General features: G+C 37.8%; 1 protein-coding gene across 1 annotated transcript; it reads right to left on the reverse strand.

The window, feature by feature from the left end:
* Positions 1 to 1,768: 1,768 nt before the first annotated feature.
* On the reverse strand, positions 1,769 to 13,889 carry LOC122179881 (cytosolic beta-glucosidase-like). The gene is given in 7 exon segments (XM_042871112.1): positions 1,769 to 1,892; positions 2,553 to 2,697; positions 3,080 to 3,173; positions 3,175 to 3,227; positions 8,122 to 8,349; positions 12,521 to 12,593; positions 13,848 to 13,889. Coding segments are annotated over 7 exon segments (759 nt in total).
* Positions 13,890 to 17,196: the final 3,307 nt, after the last annotated feature.

Genomic DNA, 17,196 nt, shown 5'->3' on the forward strand with positions numbered 1-17,196 from the left:
ATGGGCCACTTTGTAGGGAGTAGATATAAGAAACTGTTGACTCCAAGCATCAGGGGAGAATTTACATGGGGATGAAGTTACAAGCATTTCTTCACAGAATGCTTTACAGCTGATGGATTTAATATTTATATTATCTTTGTACACAGAGACCTGTTTCAATCAGTGGCCCACCATGTTTATTGATGCATAAACAAATGGACGTAAATAAAGTATAATGTTAAAGAAAAACTAACTAAGCCTGTGTAGAGTTGCATTGGTTACAGTCAGACCACACATGTCTAAAAACTCTGCTGGACTGAATGAATGGCAAAGTAAGTCTCATTTTACCTGAATGTTGATGTCTCCCATATATGCACCAATCTCAAAGCTAGTCACCCTCATTGTCTTATTGTACACAAATAGATATGCACTAAGTGGTGATTCATCTGACTGACTTTAAATGTTTACTTCAGGATAAGACAATGTACATTGTAGAACAACTAGACCTGAAATTAAACCCATTTAAATGCTTCTTAAATTCTTGATATCTTCTTCAGAGTAAATCAAATCCAGACATTCTGTCTGCAAAGTAAGTAAACAAAACAGAGTCAATAGCATGACTCAAACACATTCCCTTGATAATCCATGGAAATTAATTTTTACTCCATTATATATCTCCAAATATGGCTTAGGGTCATATATGGCAGAGCATGGGAAGAGCAGTCCAAGGCAGCTAGAATGTGGTATACCACCTTTAGATAGAAGCAGACCCTACCAATTGGCTTCAGAGACAGAAAATGGTTTTTGCATCTTCCACTGAGCTGAAGAAACAGTTAATTGGCATGGCTGATAAGTCTAGGTTGTGACTTGGAATAGAAAGGATTAAGACAGACAGGTAGTTTTTAAACGGCTGTTTAAATTAAGGCAATGAAATAAAAAATAAAAGCATAGCAGAAATAAAATAGAAGCAAAATGAAAATGGAAGAATGACTACCAAAAATATTAAACAAATACATGACATTCATGATTGTGATCACTTTGGACAAATATGACAGGAAAACTGGATGAACCAGTATTTAAAAATACATTCTACTTGATACATAGAGAGATGACCTCCTCCCTGTAAATTACGTCAGAGAATGCTCTCAGCAGATGGAAGGTAGAAATGGAATTTCTAGAAGATCTCAATATTGGACCAACTATGTTTGTATCAAAGTCAATAGTAAAGAAGCTTCTAAAAAATAAAAAAAAAAAAGACAACAAAAACATACCAGCATTTAATACTGTTACCTATCATGACATAATGGCAAAAGCTGAGCTATAAAGGCTTAATAGACCAGTGCAGGAATGAATTATTACAGGGACCTCATTCTGGACAGGAGGTCATATTCTGAAAGGGTATATATATATACCCTTTATATATATATAATGGTCAGATATAATGGTGCACTTCACTTCACATCCTTCACAATGAGAAGCGTGTGTTGAGCATTTCTGCAGATCAGTGCTGGCTGCTTTGTTCAATTAATGGATGGTCCTACAACACTGAGTACATGAAATAGTGTATGGAGAACCTCTTTATCTATTTCCATCTAAAGATGTGGAAACAAGATTAAAACTACTTGCTTTACTTTCTGCTAAACATTTTTTTTTTCTAATGACATCACTTTACTCTGATTTATGTGAGTTTTAGCTTCAAGAATCACTGGTCATTGCTGAATGCAAATAAGCACAAAGGAAAATTACATAAAGTTAGAACAATTGATCTTTCAGCATATCAAATGGTACCTTATAAAATTTCCTGTAAATTCGACCTGAAATACTCCCATTGTTGGCTGTCATCAAGTAGAGCAGGGTCACTTTGGGAAAACCCATTCTCGGTGATGTAAATTAGAGGGTTATTATATATATCCCAGAACAAGAGAGCAGAAGTTTTATTCAGAACAGATGTAAGAAAGCCCATAAAATCAGATGCATTACCCTCTATCTTTTCTAAGCTAAAACTAAAACTAGTTTTCATCAAATTGCAGTGACCCTATTAACTTAATTTTCCATGAGCTGACCTTTTATGACTAACAATGGAAAAGCAAAACTGTGCAAATATCCATGAAGACAGTGAAATGACTTATTTTAATGAGAAGTCTAAAATATCTTTCCTGCATTAGCATCTGCTTATTGTGACTGCTCCTTAACCCCTTGGTACTGGCAGTCACCAGAAGTCCCATTGCCAGGGGTCGATCCATGCCAAGAATGCCTTACTGCTGGCATGAAAAAGATAATTTTTGGAGCTGAAAAGATGATAAAACACTGGTATTTCTTTTCAAACTGTAAAATAGCTATCAAGTATAAAGGCAGTAAGAAAACAATAAGGCTTTACTTTTTATAGCTGGCACACAAGCATTAAATTAAGAATCCCAAGGTGACTTGTTTATTTATATTTATACAATGTCTAACGCCATCCAGATGGGCTCCTCAAAAGAAAACAAATCACCAGTATTATTCGGTGGATTCTCAGATCCCCTTACTAGCCAGCTAGTAGTGGTTAAATTGTCCTGTGAGCCTTACGTCATACTTTGATATAATACAGAAGTCAGTATAAACCCCATGGTACTTCAGCGAGCCATAGACTCCCAGTTGCAACAGACCAAGAGGGATCCGTTATTTGCTCAGCCACACATGCCATTGAGACACTTCGCCTCTTGTCTGTGTTTTCTTGATCTTAAGTGAAACGATTCAGAGCAAAGAAGTCAGCAGTACACAAGGCCATCATTTTTAACTCTTTACTAAGTTCTAGAAGCCTTTACGATTAGTAACATTGAACTAAACATGTAGCAGGACTTTACAATGGCTTGATACTCACCACCAATAAATACTGTCCTGACAAAGCTTTTTAAGGTAAAGGACATGTACCCTTCCTTGTGGTTTGCTACCAAATTTACAGAAATGCTGCCAATCTGAGTTCAGAGCTATAGGCACAGGTCCACATTGTTTTCTCTAATTATCTTGACATAACTGTGCCAGGCTTTAGCATGAGCTTTTATCAAATTATGAACTGCCTTGTAAGGTCTGGTGCAAGATTCTGTTGTAGCAGGGGCTATACCTTTTCTACGACCATGTATAGCAACAACATAAGGCTCATTAATAATGATCCAAAGCTTCACTCAGTCTTCAAATGCTTTGCAGCAATATTTTGCACAAATTATCAAAGCTCTGAATGATCATTTTAGATCTCCAACCACCTTCATCTTCTAAAAAACTGGAGTAAGTCAAAGCAATACTGTGAACAGGATGTAATTTTCCAGGTTACTAATTATTTGCTGTAATAATTGACTCCTGGAAATACTGAAAAGAATAAAGGGGTTAATTTATTAAGTTTATTACATTTTAACGCATAAAGAAACCACACTGCACATTTTGCTCTGTTATGAGATGCAAAAATTCTCTCTCAACTGTATGCTGACTACTGTGACAAGAGCCCAGAGTTGGCAAAAATGCTCAGCACACAACACATTTCATTCAGGCACATAAGATGAAAAGAGGATGCAAATTTTCAAAATAGATCAGTGGACAGCAACTCCCCAGGAGAAAAATAATTCTGATTGGTGCTGGTCACATGAAAATATAATCCTTTCATTTTAATTCCCAAATGGCAGCCTAGCTGCAAGTACAAGATCAAAATGCATTGGAAAAATCCTGGCACAAGAGTTGGACAGGTAGATTTGTTCTAATGAAAGAATTTCTCTCCTTGAGAAGTGTATATTTTACAAAGTTTAGTTCCATACTCAGCAAGGTAAGTAAGACGATCTTTCATGATTTGAACTTTGTTTGCTGGTAAGCTGCTTCCTCCAGGCTGTTCTTTTCTCTGTCACTCTCCATGCCAATATCAAGACAAAGAAGACAATACCAATGCATTTAATACCTTGCAACGATGAGAATTCAATCATTTCCTCATTAGATAGGGCAACTTACCAAATCTATGTGAGATTTACAACTTTTCATGGGGCTCTGGTATATTTTAGAGTTTGGGGTGTGATCTATTTAACTACTAGCTCGAATGTCTTGGCAATAGTTTATCCAAGAAACCAACTCTCTTCCTTTTACACCACCATTACACAGACTGCTCAATCCTTCTGGTGCCAAGAAGGATTTAGCTCACCTCCCTAAAATCTCATGACTTCCAACCTCACTTGTCCCCCTTGATAAGACAGAGTTCAGCTATAATCTCTTGGATGCACTGTTAAAAGTGGCCAGCACTGGGGATGCATTTCTAGAGGCTTAAAGGGAATTCACCTTCTGTTCAGATTTAGTAGTGGTTGACATGAATATGTTTCCTAAAGGACTATTTTTATGCTGCTCCGAGTTCACTGCAAGTTTAAATATCAAAATACCTTAAGCTGTCACATAAGCATTTTTAATTTTACCTAAATCCAAACACAGCTACATTGCTTTTTAAGCCTTCTGAAAATATTAGATATTGCAAAACATATCATAAGCTCTGGTTCAAAGAGTATCAATTAGCATGCTCTTTTACTAGAACTATCTGGTTTAGTGAAATAATTGGAAAAGGCCAACAGTGGCCTTGAATTATTATTTGTTAAGCTACAAGGCTCCAGCCAGGAGTAGTTCTCCATCATGCTGGGGAATGGAGAAATCAGACAGCTTTTGCTTCAGAGACTTGGTCTAAATATACCAAAGTGTTAAAGAACCTTAGTGGGTTTTAGACTCCCACATATCCTAAAAAGACATAGCTGCTTAGGAAATATCTATCTTGAGGATATGCTGCAAACATAAACAAAACTCCAAACTAAAAAATGATTTCTAAAGTTGAGAATGCAGTAGAAAGTAGGAGGAGAAATTAAGAGAGAATAAATTAATTGCACAGATCAACAAAATATAGGCCTATGAGATTGTGGATGGTTTGTGTTATTATTACCAGTATGTGAACAAAAGATGTTTTAAATCCAAAAAAGAAACCGGTTCATTAATAGATATGTCTGTATTACATCGTACTATGTATTTCCAGGGGTTTGTAGGTTCATCTTGGTGTGTATTGATATTTAAAAATGTCAGCAGAGAACCCTGCAATAACTTCTTCTTAAAAAGACAATAATAAATTTCAGATTATCCTATCTTCAAGTTAAAACTTAAGGACTTGTGTCAAATGGCTTTTTTTAAAACACAGCATATACTGCAGCAATCAATTAAGAACCCAATATCTAGACAGTGACTTCTTGTAAACAAACATGTGCATACACATCCTTTAACACAGAAAGACTCAATAAGTGTGTTTACCATGTAATTCACAATAAATCTCACAGGTAGTTTGCTTTTCCATCCGAATATGTCACCGGAAGAACCGAACTTCTTAGGAGATATGCATATGAGTCTCAGAAGGCACCCTCATAAAAAGAGAAGGAATTTACTGGAACTGTAATTTTTGATAATTCTTGCCATTTGCAACCCATTTAGTGTAAAACCAGTTTGTTTCTGCTATATTTTAACAGGGAATCATTTGATCTGGTTGTGTGTTAACTGCTGCTGAAAGAACTGCAAGGTTTACTACATAAATTGATTTGAGGAAAAAAAAAAACGAAAACAAACAGAACAAAAACAACAACAAAAAAAGCCTCTTCACTGGTACACGATCCCATTCTACCACATTGGGAATCATGCTTCTATGGGGGTTTTCTATTCTAATAATAGGTAATAGGGTTTTCTATTCTAATTTTCAGAGTAGCCTGATTTAGTTTTTATGGCTATATTTGTGGGTTATCTAAAAGCAGAAATACAGAAGAAATCTTTCTTTCAGGAAAGTGTACAGATAAGGGATTTTTGGAGACACATCAAAATTATGGGATTACAGTTATTAAGGAGCACTTTATCACTGGAAAATGAAGGATTATTCTTCTCTCCTTGCTATTGTTTTTCTCTCCCCATCTTGATTCCCTGTCTTAATGCTGAAGTGAGGCAAAACATGCAACTCTCCAAGACTTAACAGCCCCATGGCGACTACTTCTGTCCTCCTCCACATCTGCACCCAGTGTATAGCAGATAACATTCTGCTCAGAACAGCTTTTAGGGCACAAATAACACTGCTAAAATACTTCTCAAACAAACTGTGCAAGTTTTAACCTAAAATCAGACACACCCTACAGCAGCGCTGCTTTAAGAGCCCCCAGACCCACTGAGTTGGAAACAGAATGGTTTTAAAGGTTTTCAAATGTCCTCTGTTTTAGGTGTGAAATTGGTAGGGAATCTCTTGGTGTGAACAATTTTATTTGAAAGGACATTGCTCTAAGCTTTCTAATTCTTCACATGCTCTTTATAAAAATGTTTATATAGAAGATGATGGCCTTTCCATGCTAGGCAGCTACAATTGCTTCAACAGATCACTGCACAAGAGAAGTGAACTCCTGCCTAATGAAAGCTAGCCTACTTGGAGTTTCTCCAGTGCCCTTTCGCTAAATGTAAAGTTCATAATATTAATCAGGCAACTGCTTATACTACAGATCAAGTGAACATTTTCTGAAATTACAGCTGAGTTTTGTCAAAATTTTAGCTTCCCTTACCAAGTGTCTACTTGCTTTCTCCCAGTCTGACATCTGAGAAACAAAAGCCTGTTCAGTGGGCTGTTCAGTGATGTTGCACAGTGCCTGCAGCACTAGCTGAAGGAATATCAGGACAGGGAAGAAACTACAAGGACTCAGCCAAATTTAAATTTGTTGTGCCACAAAAAACATTCCAAGGGAAGTACAAGCTGTGCTAGTAAAAGTGGGCCACATATTGTAAACTTTGGTAGCAAAGGGAAGGCTTCCATTCAAGCCTCTACGGGATGCTGGCACAGTTTTTGCAGTCATGCTCTGCAGGGAAAATGGCTGGTTGGTCTGTTTACAGCAGATCCCCCAGCCCCCTCATTTGAATTCCTGAAACAAAAGCTCCTTCACTCTCTAGTGAGAAATGTAATCTGCAGGATGCAGAGGACAGACTGCTGCCTCTTGAATAGACAAGCTCTCCATGACCAAAATCTGCAGAAGAATATTGCTTCTACTTCCTAGCGCAGATCAGGATAACCTGACTGACATTTTCTAAAAAAACTTGTCCCTTTGTAGCCTTCCATCTTTGCAAGCTTCAAAACAATGAAAGAAAGGAATTATCAAGGTAAACATTGCCCCTGAAATGCAAAGCTACATATTTTCTTGATAGAATTGAGTTTCAGAAGAGTAGGAGACAGAGCTAAGATTCAAAGGTTCATCCAAACGTACTTTGCTTTTGTTTTTCCTGGAACATCATCCTCCCAGAATAAAGGAGACCTCAGCCAACTGCTTTTTCCCATCCTTCCTAGTTCAGCTTCAGTTGCTTTTATAACTCATAATTCTCCTTATTTCTTCTTTTTTCCATTCCTTATTTTTTGCAGCGAAAACTACCATTTCCTTTCTTTTCCAATAAGTCATCTTCATCTTTTCCCCAGTCTATGCCAAAGGAATTAAAATTAAATCAGATGTGCAACAGATTCTATACCTGACATCTAGTAACCCAGCTGGCTTGTTTATATGTTATATCACTTTATGCTTAGACTTCTGCATCATCTGTTGAGATTGTGAAAATTCTCTTCAGAGTGTGGGCTGGCTTGTTTTGTCATAGACATAGCTATTAGCTGAGCCTAAAGAATCCCCTGTAATGTTCTAAAGAAAATATCTGGAAAAATTATGTCCCTCTTATTGTAAAACTGTCAACAAGAAGTTCCTTACATCAGAGTATGCTGATAACCTATCTAAATCTATTTGCCAAGTAAGAGACTTCTGCATTGTAAGCCATCCAAAAATATCCTCATGGCTAGGATTCTTGTAACTAAAAACATTCTGATGTAGCAAAATGATTTAGAGTAACAATTAAACTGATGTAAGCAAAAATACATAGGAAACATACTATTAATCCTATCCCAAAAGATTGTGCTATCCAAAGGGATCTAGAATATTAATTAGTAAGTTGTTGCAAACCTATAAAAAATCATCCCATAATTACTCTGAAAAAAGTTGCAATTTCAAAGCTACGCTGCAGAATAGCTTACTGGATTAATTATGCCAGACTGCAGCAATAACCTTGAATTAAAGCTGCAACCTTCTATTTTTAAGAAACAATTGCCTTTCTGGTTGATGAAACCTGTCGTCCCATCAGGTAACAGACGTGACCAGGAAAGAGAAAAGCGATAATGAGTCAATCCAAGCTGTTTGATACATTTCAAATCTTCCTCCCACAGAGTGTAGCTGCCACAAGCTACATCACCAGTCTGGTTCTTGAAAACTCGATCTCCTCCCTGATGGGTGAATGTGCCCCAGACATTAAGGCCCCTTCCATCTGTATTCCAGCCTTCTGCTTGAAAAACAAAACTTGGTTGTTACACTTTTGACATCAGAAAGCATATGTTGAATGTAAATATTTATCACAAAGTAGGCACAAGAACCTCAGAATCCTAAGAGAAAAGATAGTGGTATTCCCTTCCCCCTCCTCATATCATTTAAAGTACCTAGGAACTTTCAAGCATTAGTATATATTTGCACTAGGTTTTGCATTTATTCATATTTTTGCTAGCTGCTAATTATTTGAAAATCCTGTTTCTAAAAGCACTCGGAGTTCTGACACACTTCGTATTTCCTTAGCCAAAAATCTGACGTTTGCAACTCTGGAGATATTACAGGTTTTCACAAAGGGCATTTTCTAACACAGCTTCCATCCATAAATGTAAAAGATCAGTCCATATCAAAGAAAGCCTTTAGGGTATGAGAAATACATCCAACAAATAGGCACTTATGGCTTTCTAGATGTCCTTTGAAAATCCTGACAGTCTGTTAAAAAGAAAGGAATGCCATTATGAGCTATGGCCCTAGGCATATACAGGCTGAATTAATAACACAGCTCTGCAAAACTTCTGCTTTTTGCCTAGCCAAACGTTCACAGAAATGAATTTTAAATGTTCAAAATCCCTGCACCATTTTCTTCACTCTCATAGACTGGAGAAATTTCTTTGCAATTCCAAAACAGAGGCAGTGAGATTATCTTTAAAATATTCGAAATCTCACTGTTGTCTGAGATCACACATTCTTAACATTACATACTATTGAAGCCAAACAGATGTACCTTCCTTCCTGATGAGTTTCTTTGTCTTTCCAGAGCAATGTTGTAGCAGAGGTAAACATTCCATTTTTAATGTGGAGAGCTCTGTAAACTTAAACTCCTGCAAAGTGTGATTTTATCATGAAATCCAAATGACCCCATGATGGCCAAGCACATTCACCAGCAAGATTTTTCAGAGCTCCAGTAAATGCTCTGTTACAGTTTTACTCTCTAAAAACTAAAATGACATTGTGTGTTAAAATCACGTATAAATTAAATATCAGTTGGGTTGTAAGATTAATAACTATATAATAGCTACATATCAATCCTCAATAAAAGTGTTTTAATAATCAATTAGTATCATAGAAATTAGAGATGGAGGAGAACTATTAGGAGGTCATTGAGTCCATCCCCTGCCAACGCAAGATTGCTCCCTTAAGTATATTCAGTACTTAATACACATCTGTCTTATTAAATCTAAGTTTAATGCAAGGTTAAGCATATTGAAGACACTTAATTTAAAGCATTACTAAAATTTGTAATATCCCTTCTGTAACCTAGCTTTTCAAAGATCATTGTCACATTTCATGTTCTTTACAGAATTTTATTGCAGCACGTGAACACTGATACATCCACATTTGGTTGGTCAGTCAATTAAACTCTTATGTGGGACAACCTTCAAAGTAGGTCAAATTTTAGATCCAGGCAGCTTGAGTTTCTTGTTATCTCAGACTTTATCATAGATCTTGTGCTCTGTGTGCATGCTCCTCAGAAAAATGCCATACTGTAAGTTTTCCTGCCCTGCTTTCGATTTTAAATATGCCTGCAAAAATAAATTTCAGAGGAGTGCATGTAATAACAATTAATAGTAGTTCTTTTGTGATACTCAGAACTTGGAAGCCCTTAAGAGCAAGCTTCCACATCAGTGCTATAAGCTATAGCTCCTTTTCACCACAGTGGGGTGAAGGGAAGCCAAAAGCTCCCAGACTGGGCACCTAAGACACTTTTATTTAAGAATAAGCAGCAAGTGCAAATGCTGCACCATTACTTTTTTGCCTGCCTTCCTCCAGCAAAGGAGATGGGTGGGAGGGGGAAAGCACTTGATTTCTAGCAGACTGCCAGTACTTCTCTGGTGGTCACTAGTGGCTATAAAGCCCTGACTGGGGCTATGTAAACCAACCCACTTTTTCAGTGAGCCTCTCTGTACAGTGCTGAGTACCCAAGCTAGCTAAATAAAGTGCAGGAAGTAATCTAGCCCAGGCAACAGAGAACTCAATACACACTAAGATACCCTGCTGAGACACAATTAGCCTGCACAGAGCTCTGCTCTGCTTCAGCTAGCTTCAATGAACTGAGCCTGCTCCTCTAAGTTTGCTCAGAAACCTTAGCGCTGTGCTCTTACTGTAGACATACCCTGAGTTTTAGTGAACTTCGGGGCCAGGAAAAACACTGATGGGGAAACTGATTTTACATTTCAAATACATAGTAGAGGCTTAGCTACCAAATCCTTACATGTCAGTATATAATATGTCAATAAATGATGAATAAAATGATGAACATAATGAAATGTGATGCATGTTCCCCATTCTCTGCAATTATCACAATGGAATAAGAGAAAATTATTTTCCTTTTAAGTGGAGCTAGTGAAGCAGGGCTATTACTGATCAGATTATTTGAGTTTTCATATACTTTGCAAGTTTGCTTTTCCTCTAAATTAACTATGTTTTCATCCTTTGGTGTGAAATTTTCTTGGCTTTTTCTCTGCCCAAAAGGTAAAATTTTGTTTGAATTAATGTAGCTCAACTATTTGGCATAAGAAAGAAGTGAAGAAAAACACTTTTATCATTACAAGAATTTTTTGAAACTTTTCCCTCTCTTAAAAAAAAAAAAACAAAAAAAAACAAAAAAACAACAACAAAAAAAACAAAACTAAAGCGGGGAGTTGAAATTTAGCATAGAAATGGTCCTCAGTAAGAAGAAGTGCCTTTGAGTGTTCTGCTGCAAATTGATTTTGATTTGACTGAGTCATGAACCTCTGAAATCTGCACTTTGAGCATGCAGAGTACAATTGGTATGATTTTTTAACACTTTGAAATATACAGAGTGAATAAGGTTGTGCTGTGCATAAATACATAGCTGACAGTGAAAAGAAAGTAGCCTATCAGCCTTTGCCTCATCCACTGTGGATCTTGTGATACATGCAGCAACCGAGTTTGGACTCTACAAGAACTATTGCTTCAATCATGCTGCCTTTAAGTCAAAAGCTGCACAGCTTCCACAGCTTTCAGGAGGAGAAATTCCCTGTTGAGTTTCTTACTTCAGTGGGAAAGGGGTCATTTGAGTAGTGTCTAGACCACATTATAGATTTTTTTTTTAACATCTCTCCCACTCAGAAGCCTTAGGAAAGCTCATTAAAAATACATTAAGAGAACATTATAGTTGCACTTCCAGCCACTCAAAAGGCAGGAAATTATAATGTCCTTCTGTATGCACACACAATTCACATTTTAAGAAATAGTTAGCAAAGCTGTGCGCGTTGCTGGACTCGAGTTAGGACCTGGCCCAGAATATTGATTCCCAGGGAAGAGCAGGCTGTTCAGGACATTAGGTGAAATGAGCAGAGGTTGTTAAAAGGTTCCAGGCCTGGGTAAGTATTCTCACTTTCAGCAATAAGCAAGAACTAAAGGCTACATCCTCAAAGACAATTTTAGATCTACAGTTCCCATTTAGTCACTGAAATCAATGGGAGCACAGTGCCAGTATGCTGCAGGGTATAATATGAGAAAATCAGATCTATATGTGTTTTAGTGGTCTCTAAACACACATTTATGAAGAGGGAATGGTTGGGGGCTTAGAGCTGTCAGTGTCCCTGTACATTGTGGGTTTGCATTCCCTGCTCTGCCACACAGATTTTTACCATGCTGGGCAAACTGCTTTATCGGTGCCACCATTCAGTTTGGAACATGACACGTGTCAGGAGCCTCAGTAAGTCCTGCTGTTAACCTCCCAGCTCTCTGTTTTTCACATTCCTTGAAGATTCCTCACTAAGGACCCCCATGAGTACTGATATCTACTAGGTAGTATTCATGCCCTGTTTTGGAATAGCCAATAGTAACCTTCCTAAATTAATTCTAGAAAAGGAAATAAAAGCTAATGGGAATATTACTTATTTCTTTTTTTTTTTCCTCTTCTTTTTTTTTTTTTCTTCCCTTTTTTTCCCTTCACTCTCAGTAGATAGTGGAAGCTCCTCCCCGTTTCCAATTCCTAACCATACGGTTCTGAGATTTGTAAAATCTTTTACCCTCTTCTTACTGCTCGGGCCAGAAATGTTTAAATGGAAGTGCTACATGTATTTGCATTAGATATAGCATCTATGCAATGAAGGAGAGATCTCTCCTTCCCTAACTATTTGGCATTTAAAAATTGACACCTTCAATTTGAAATGCTGCTGTAGCTGCACCCCAAGCAAATCCAGCTGGAAAAGCAATATCCTCCAGCAGCAGCTGCAGAGGAGAGGCGAATACACAGCATTATGTGATGCTATGGAGATGCGGGCCTCATTTGCAGACAACAGTTTCTGGCTCGATCACTCTTGCACTTGTTACAAGCAGATTCTATACTGAAGACAAAAATAAACCCTGTGCAGCTTCACAGGCTGAAGGGCAAGCTATGCACTTTGCATATCTCAGGATTAGAGCAGAGAAGTTCAGTCACTAACAGTGGAAGTGAAGAAGGCAGCAGTGGAAAAGCCTACAGTGGTCACAGTGAAAGGGCTTCACTAACATACAGAGCAGGTGCCTCTTCTCCTCCCTCTTTTCCCCCACTGCCAGAGGGGTTTGTGGACCCTTAACACAAAGTATATCCTTCAGATAACAGGCAAAGACTCATTTCCATCCCTTCCTAGCTTCAAAAAGCAGCAGCTTCTCTGCCCTTCTCACATCAAAAGTATATCTTTTTTCTCTGTCCACACCAAAAAAATTGGTCTGTCCGTGCTGCAATGGATATGAAAGGCTGTTTTAGCCACTACTTGTTTAGCAATGGAAATCACTGAGTAGAAGAGAAAGGTTTATGTGGGAGTACAGGCAGAAGAGCTATCTTTCTCTTTCCTTGAAGTCTCATGGATACTCATTTTTTTTCACAGAGAAGCAGCGACAACTTTATGGCATGTGTGCCAGGACAAACATCTGCAGGGCAGCCCCTGGGTCCTCTCCTCTGCCTCCTGTCAGCGCTGTACCTGCTGCCCTGTCACAGGCTGAGCAGGAAGTAGCCACAGGAGAGCTGGCTAAGCAGTAACAAGTGGGATGGACTGAAAGGAGTTGACTGCCCCTTTCCAGCAAACTGCAACACCTGGCACACTAGATGGCACTACTGTAATTTTTTTATTATTATTTATCTTCATTATTACTATTTTGAGTTAGAGAAGTTTTCTTCCCATTTATTATGTTATTAAAGCCACACTGCTTTTACCAAGGTCAATATTTGCACTAATTGGACCATCAGATGATAACACACACCCTTCCAAGAAATATTCACAACTTAAAAGTCAACTCATTAGCAAAATGAAAGCCTTTGGAGAGATACAGAGAAGCTGATTTAAATCCAAAGTGCACGTTACAGAACCAGACAGCGCAGATGCAGTGCAAAATGAATCAGACTTTCACAGCAGGCATGTGTTTCCTCAAGTGTCTTTCAAAGGAGAGGTAAAAGCATTATGAATACAAAGGAACAAGGAGGGAAATGAGGCACAGCATACCAACTTGTTCCCAAAACACACAATGACGCATATGGTAGGCAGACATGCCCCTTACACATTTCATAGAGATAACTGAAAACCAGTGCAATTAATGGGTTAATGTTCTCTGTTGGAATCAGCCTCCTCAGGCTTTCACATGCAAGCTATTGGACAGCTAACAGTAAAACACACTGGGGACATCTTAAACCATGATTAATAGGTATTAATGAACCAGAGTAATTATACATGTTTTTTGCATCACTAATGTTATTGGTAGGTACTTTTTAAAACCTAAGTGATAATAATTATTTCCCCAGAAAATCATACAATTCAATTTCACGAGAGATATAACAAATATGGAGCTCAGTAACATGGGGGAGGGGGCAGGCAGGAGACTGTAGCAATAAAAACCCAATAAAAAGTTTTATAAAAATGTTTAACCATAAATACAAGGCTAAAAAGTGTCATTGATGATTCCCAGGCAGGAATCAACATAGGCATAGATGGGTTTTAGGAGAGACTGAGTGGGTGAAAGATATTCCATAAGCAGTCTGGTCTGGGGAAGAGTGAACAAAATTTGCCTCAGAGGTTAAGGCAGGTTCAGAGTAATGAGATAGCAGACTATGTCAGATAAGTAGGCAGATACTGACAGATGCAGAGCTTCAAAATTCAGAGAAGCTGAGTTTATAGCAGCTAATCTCCATCTCTTCTGGCAACCCAATTCCTATATTTGTGACCTCATTTTGGGTTGTATTTCTGGATTCGTGAACCCATTTCCTGTTGCAGATGTGGGACTTGCAGTTATATCTCCATTAGATCCACTTCATGTCATGGCCCTTAGGATGCATGCCTGACTCCTCACGAAGCCTTATTTCTCTGGCAATTTTCCCCACATAGAGTAAGCAGTCTCACTTCACCCTAAAATTCAGTGATTCACTGCTCCATTGTTTTTTTCTAACACCTACAAACACAAAACATTAAGAGAAGCCAGTAATACCTAGACATCATTTTTTTCAATACAGGAGTTAGTTTAGTGTAGTGTTTTGGGTTTTTTGTTTGGTTGGCTGGCTGGTTTTTTAAACATTTGCTCTGACAGAGACTATATGTAATTTAAAAAGCTCAGGTAAGGTATTCCAAGGAAAAACTGAGTAGTTCTTGGACATTGAAAACACTTGGATAAAGACAGTTTTGGCAAGTCAATAAAAATCAAGAGTAATTGGGTCTGATGCCAAGAGTTGGCAGCCCATCTTTACAAAATGCTAGGTGTTGTATCAAGGTGAAAGGTGAACAGGTTTTGGTTCTGGCCCCTCAGAACACATGGGATTGATTATTATCAGATTATATTGTCAAGATGGGTTCTTCCTGACTGAATCTGTTTCCTATCTATGTATTATAAATATGTTTAATAATATTTACAGTGTAATTTAGAAATTAATCTTTGAAAAGGTTGTGAAAATTAAAGTCTTTCTCCTAAAACAATACACTGTGCAGAAACAGAAGAAGAATATAGTTACTTTGGAAGTGCACTTCTCCAAAACAGTTGAAGATAGAAGTTCACGTATTTCGCAAGTTGTCTTTGAAACTGCTACTCATAGATTTAGCTTTCTTCCCTGGCAACATAATGGACCAGCTATTGAGGAAAAACATTAACTAAAACACTTTGAAGTCTACCAGACAAAGTCAATTTTTTAAATAGTAATACAAAACTAATGAACGGGCAGCACAAGTTTTACTGTCATGTGTCTGAATAGTAGCAGTACACAGTTTTCTTCAGGACATTTTAGCAACAAGCTTGGCTGTTCTCAATTACATTACAGAGATTCTTTCCACCTTGCACTGTTGCTGCAGCAGAGGACTTCCAACTTTGATAATCTAAATTGAGCCTTAATTAAAACCCTCTACTGGACTGTTGATTAGGATTTCTTCTCCTGTCTGCAATGTGTCAAAATACTGTTCCCAAGCTTAAATCAAATTGGAAAAGAACTCTCATGGTGACTGAAATGAAGGGTGATGACAAACAATGAAGGGTAATGATAAACAATAACTTTGAAGGGAGGCATTTAGTGCAGTACACAGAGATTAGTATTACTTCTGATCTCATTTAATAGCTTCAATAATGAGCTAGAAGAGGGAGTAAATGGTACATTAATGAAATCTGCAGATCTATTAAACTAGGAGGAGCTGAGCATACTGCCGAAAATGGAGAAATAATACAAGGGGTCATGGCAAGATTAGAAACACAGGCAGAATGTTGTAATGAGATTCAGTTTAGAAAACAGAAGAGTAATATTTGGGTAAAAAAGATCAGCAGACAATTACAGGTATACACCTGACATTTGGGCAGAACTGATAAGGACTGAGCAGCGATGACTAAACTTTAAGTAGCTCTTCAGTGTAAACAGTTCTACCATTAGCTCCCCTCTGCATTGAATCTGAGCACTGACAAAACAAACTATCAGTCAGATATTCAGAGACTTTGCAACTACAGATTTTTTTTTTCCATGAAGAAAACTTAGAAGTAAGCCATCCATTTCACAGAGCATTGTCCTTCATGGAATGAATGACATAACTGCAAACCGCTGGCTAAAAAATAGTAAAAGCATGAGACTGAAGAAACAAAATATTATCCCACTGCTTCTGGTAATTTTATCATGTGTTTTTTTTTTGGTTTTTTTTATTTTTTTATATATTGCTTAGGAAACTTCCAGTGCAATTCTATCTGCTATGAACTTCCCAGTACTGTGCAATATATGTGCACAATATGTTGGAGAGCTAAAGCTAGTAGTGAGCAAGTTAATTCCACTTGAAGAGCTCCCAGAAATTATTCTTGCTGAGAATCACAGTATGCAAGTTACAGTGGAGTGCCAAGTTAATGTTATATCACTGCCTGTATCAGAGAGTTTCAGCAATTCAGCATGGCACAGCATTAGGATGTAGAGTATGTATGTGAAGCGATATTCCATATTGGCCATCAGTCATCAAAAGTCCTTGGTAGTTCTTGGCTGATGACAGATTCGTCCTTTATTGCTGAGTGCCTCCATACAGAATTTTTAAGTGGGCTGGGCCACTCAGGAGTTTGTCACTGTCACAACATTACAACCCAGCACTACCTGTGCAAGGAGCAAGGCGTTGATCCATAGCTTTAAATTTGCACACTTCGGTAGAAAAATTGGCAGAAGCCTTCTCATATAAAACCATGCTCTATTCTACCTGAATCTCTGCATGTCCTGCCATTCCACATTCCTGGATTATGTGCTTTCCTAGGAAATAGGCTGAAAACCAATGAGCCATCATGTAAAAATGTAGGTCTTTAAAAAGGAGAAGGATTTAGATGAGGGCTGTTCCAAAAATAATGCCTCCTATTTTGTGTACTC

The sequence above is a fragment of the Lagopus leucura genome, unplaced genomic scaffold (genome assembly GCF_019238085.1).
Source record: "Lagopus leucura isolate 7727_CA_CO unplaced genomic scaffold, USGS_WTPT01 Super-Scaffold_100004, whole genome shotgun sequence".
In the NCBI taxonomy this organism is placed as follows: Eukaryota; Metazoa; Chordata; class Aves; order Galliformes; family Phasianidae; genus Lagopus; species Lagopus leucura.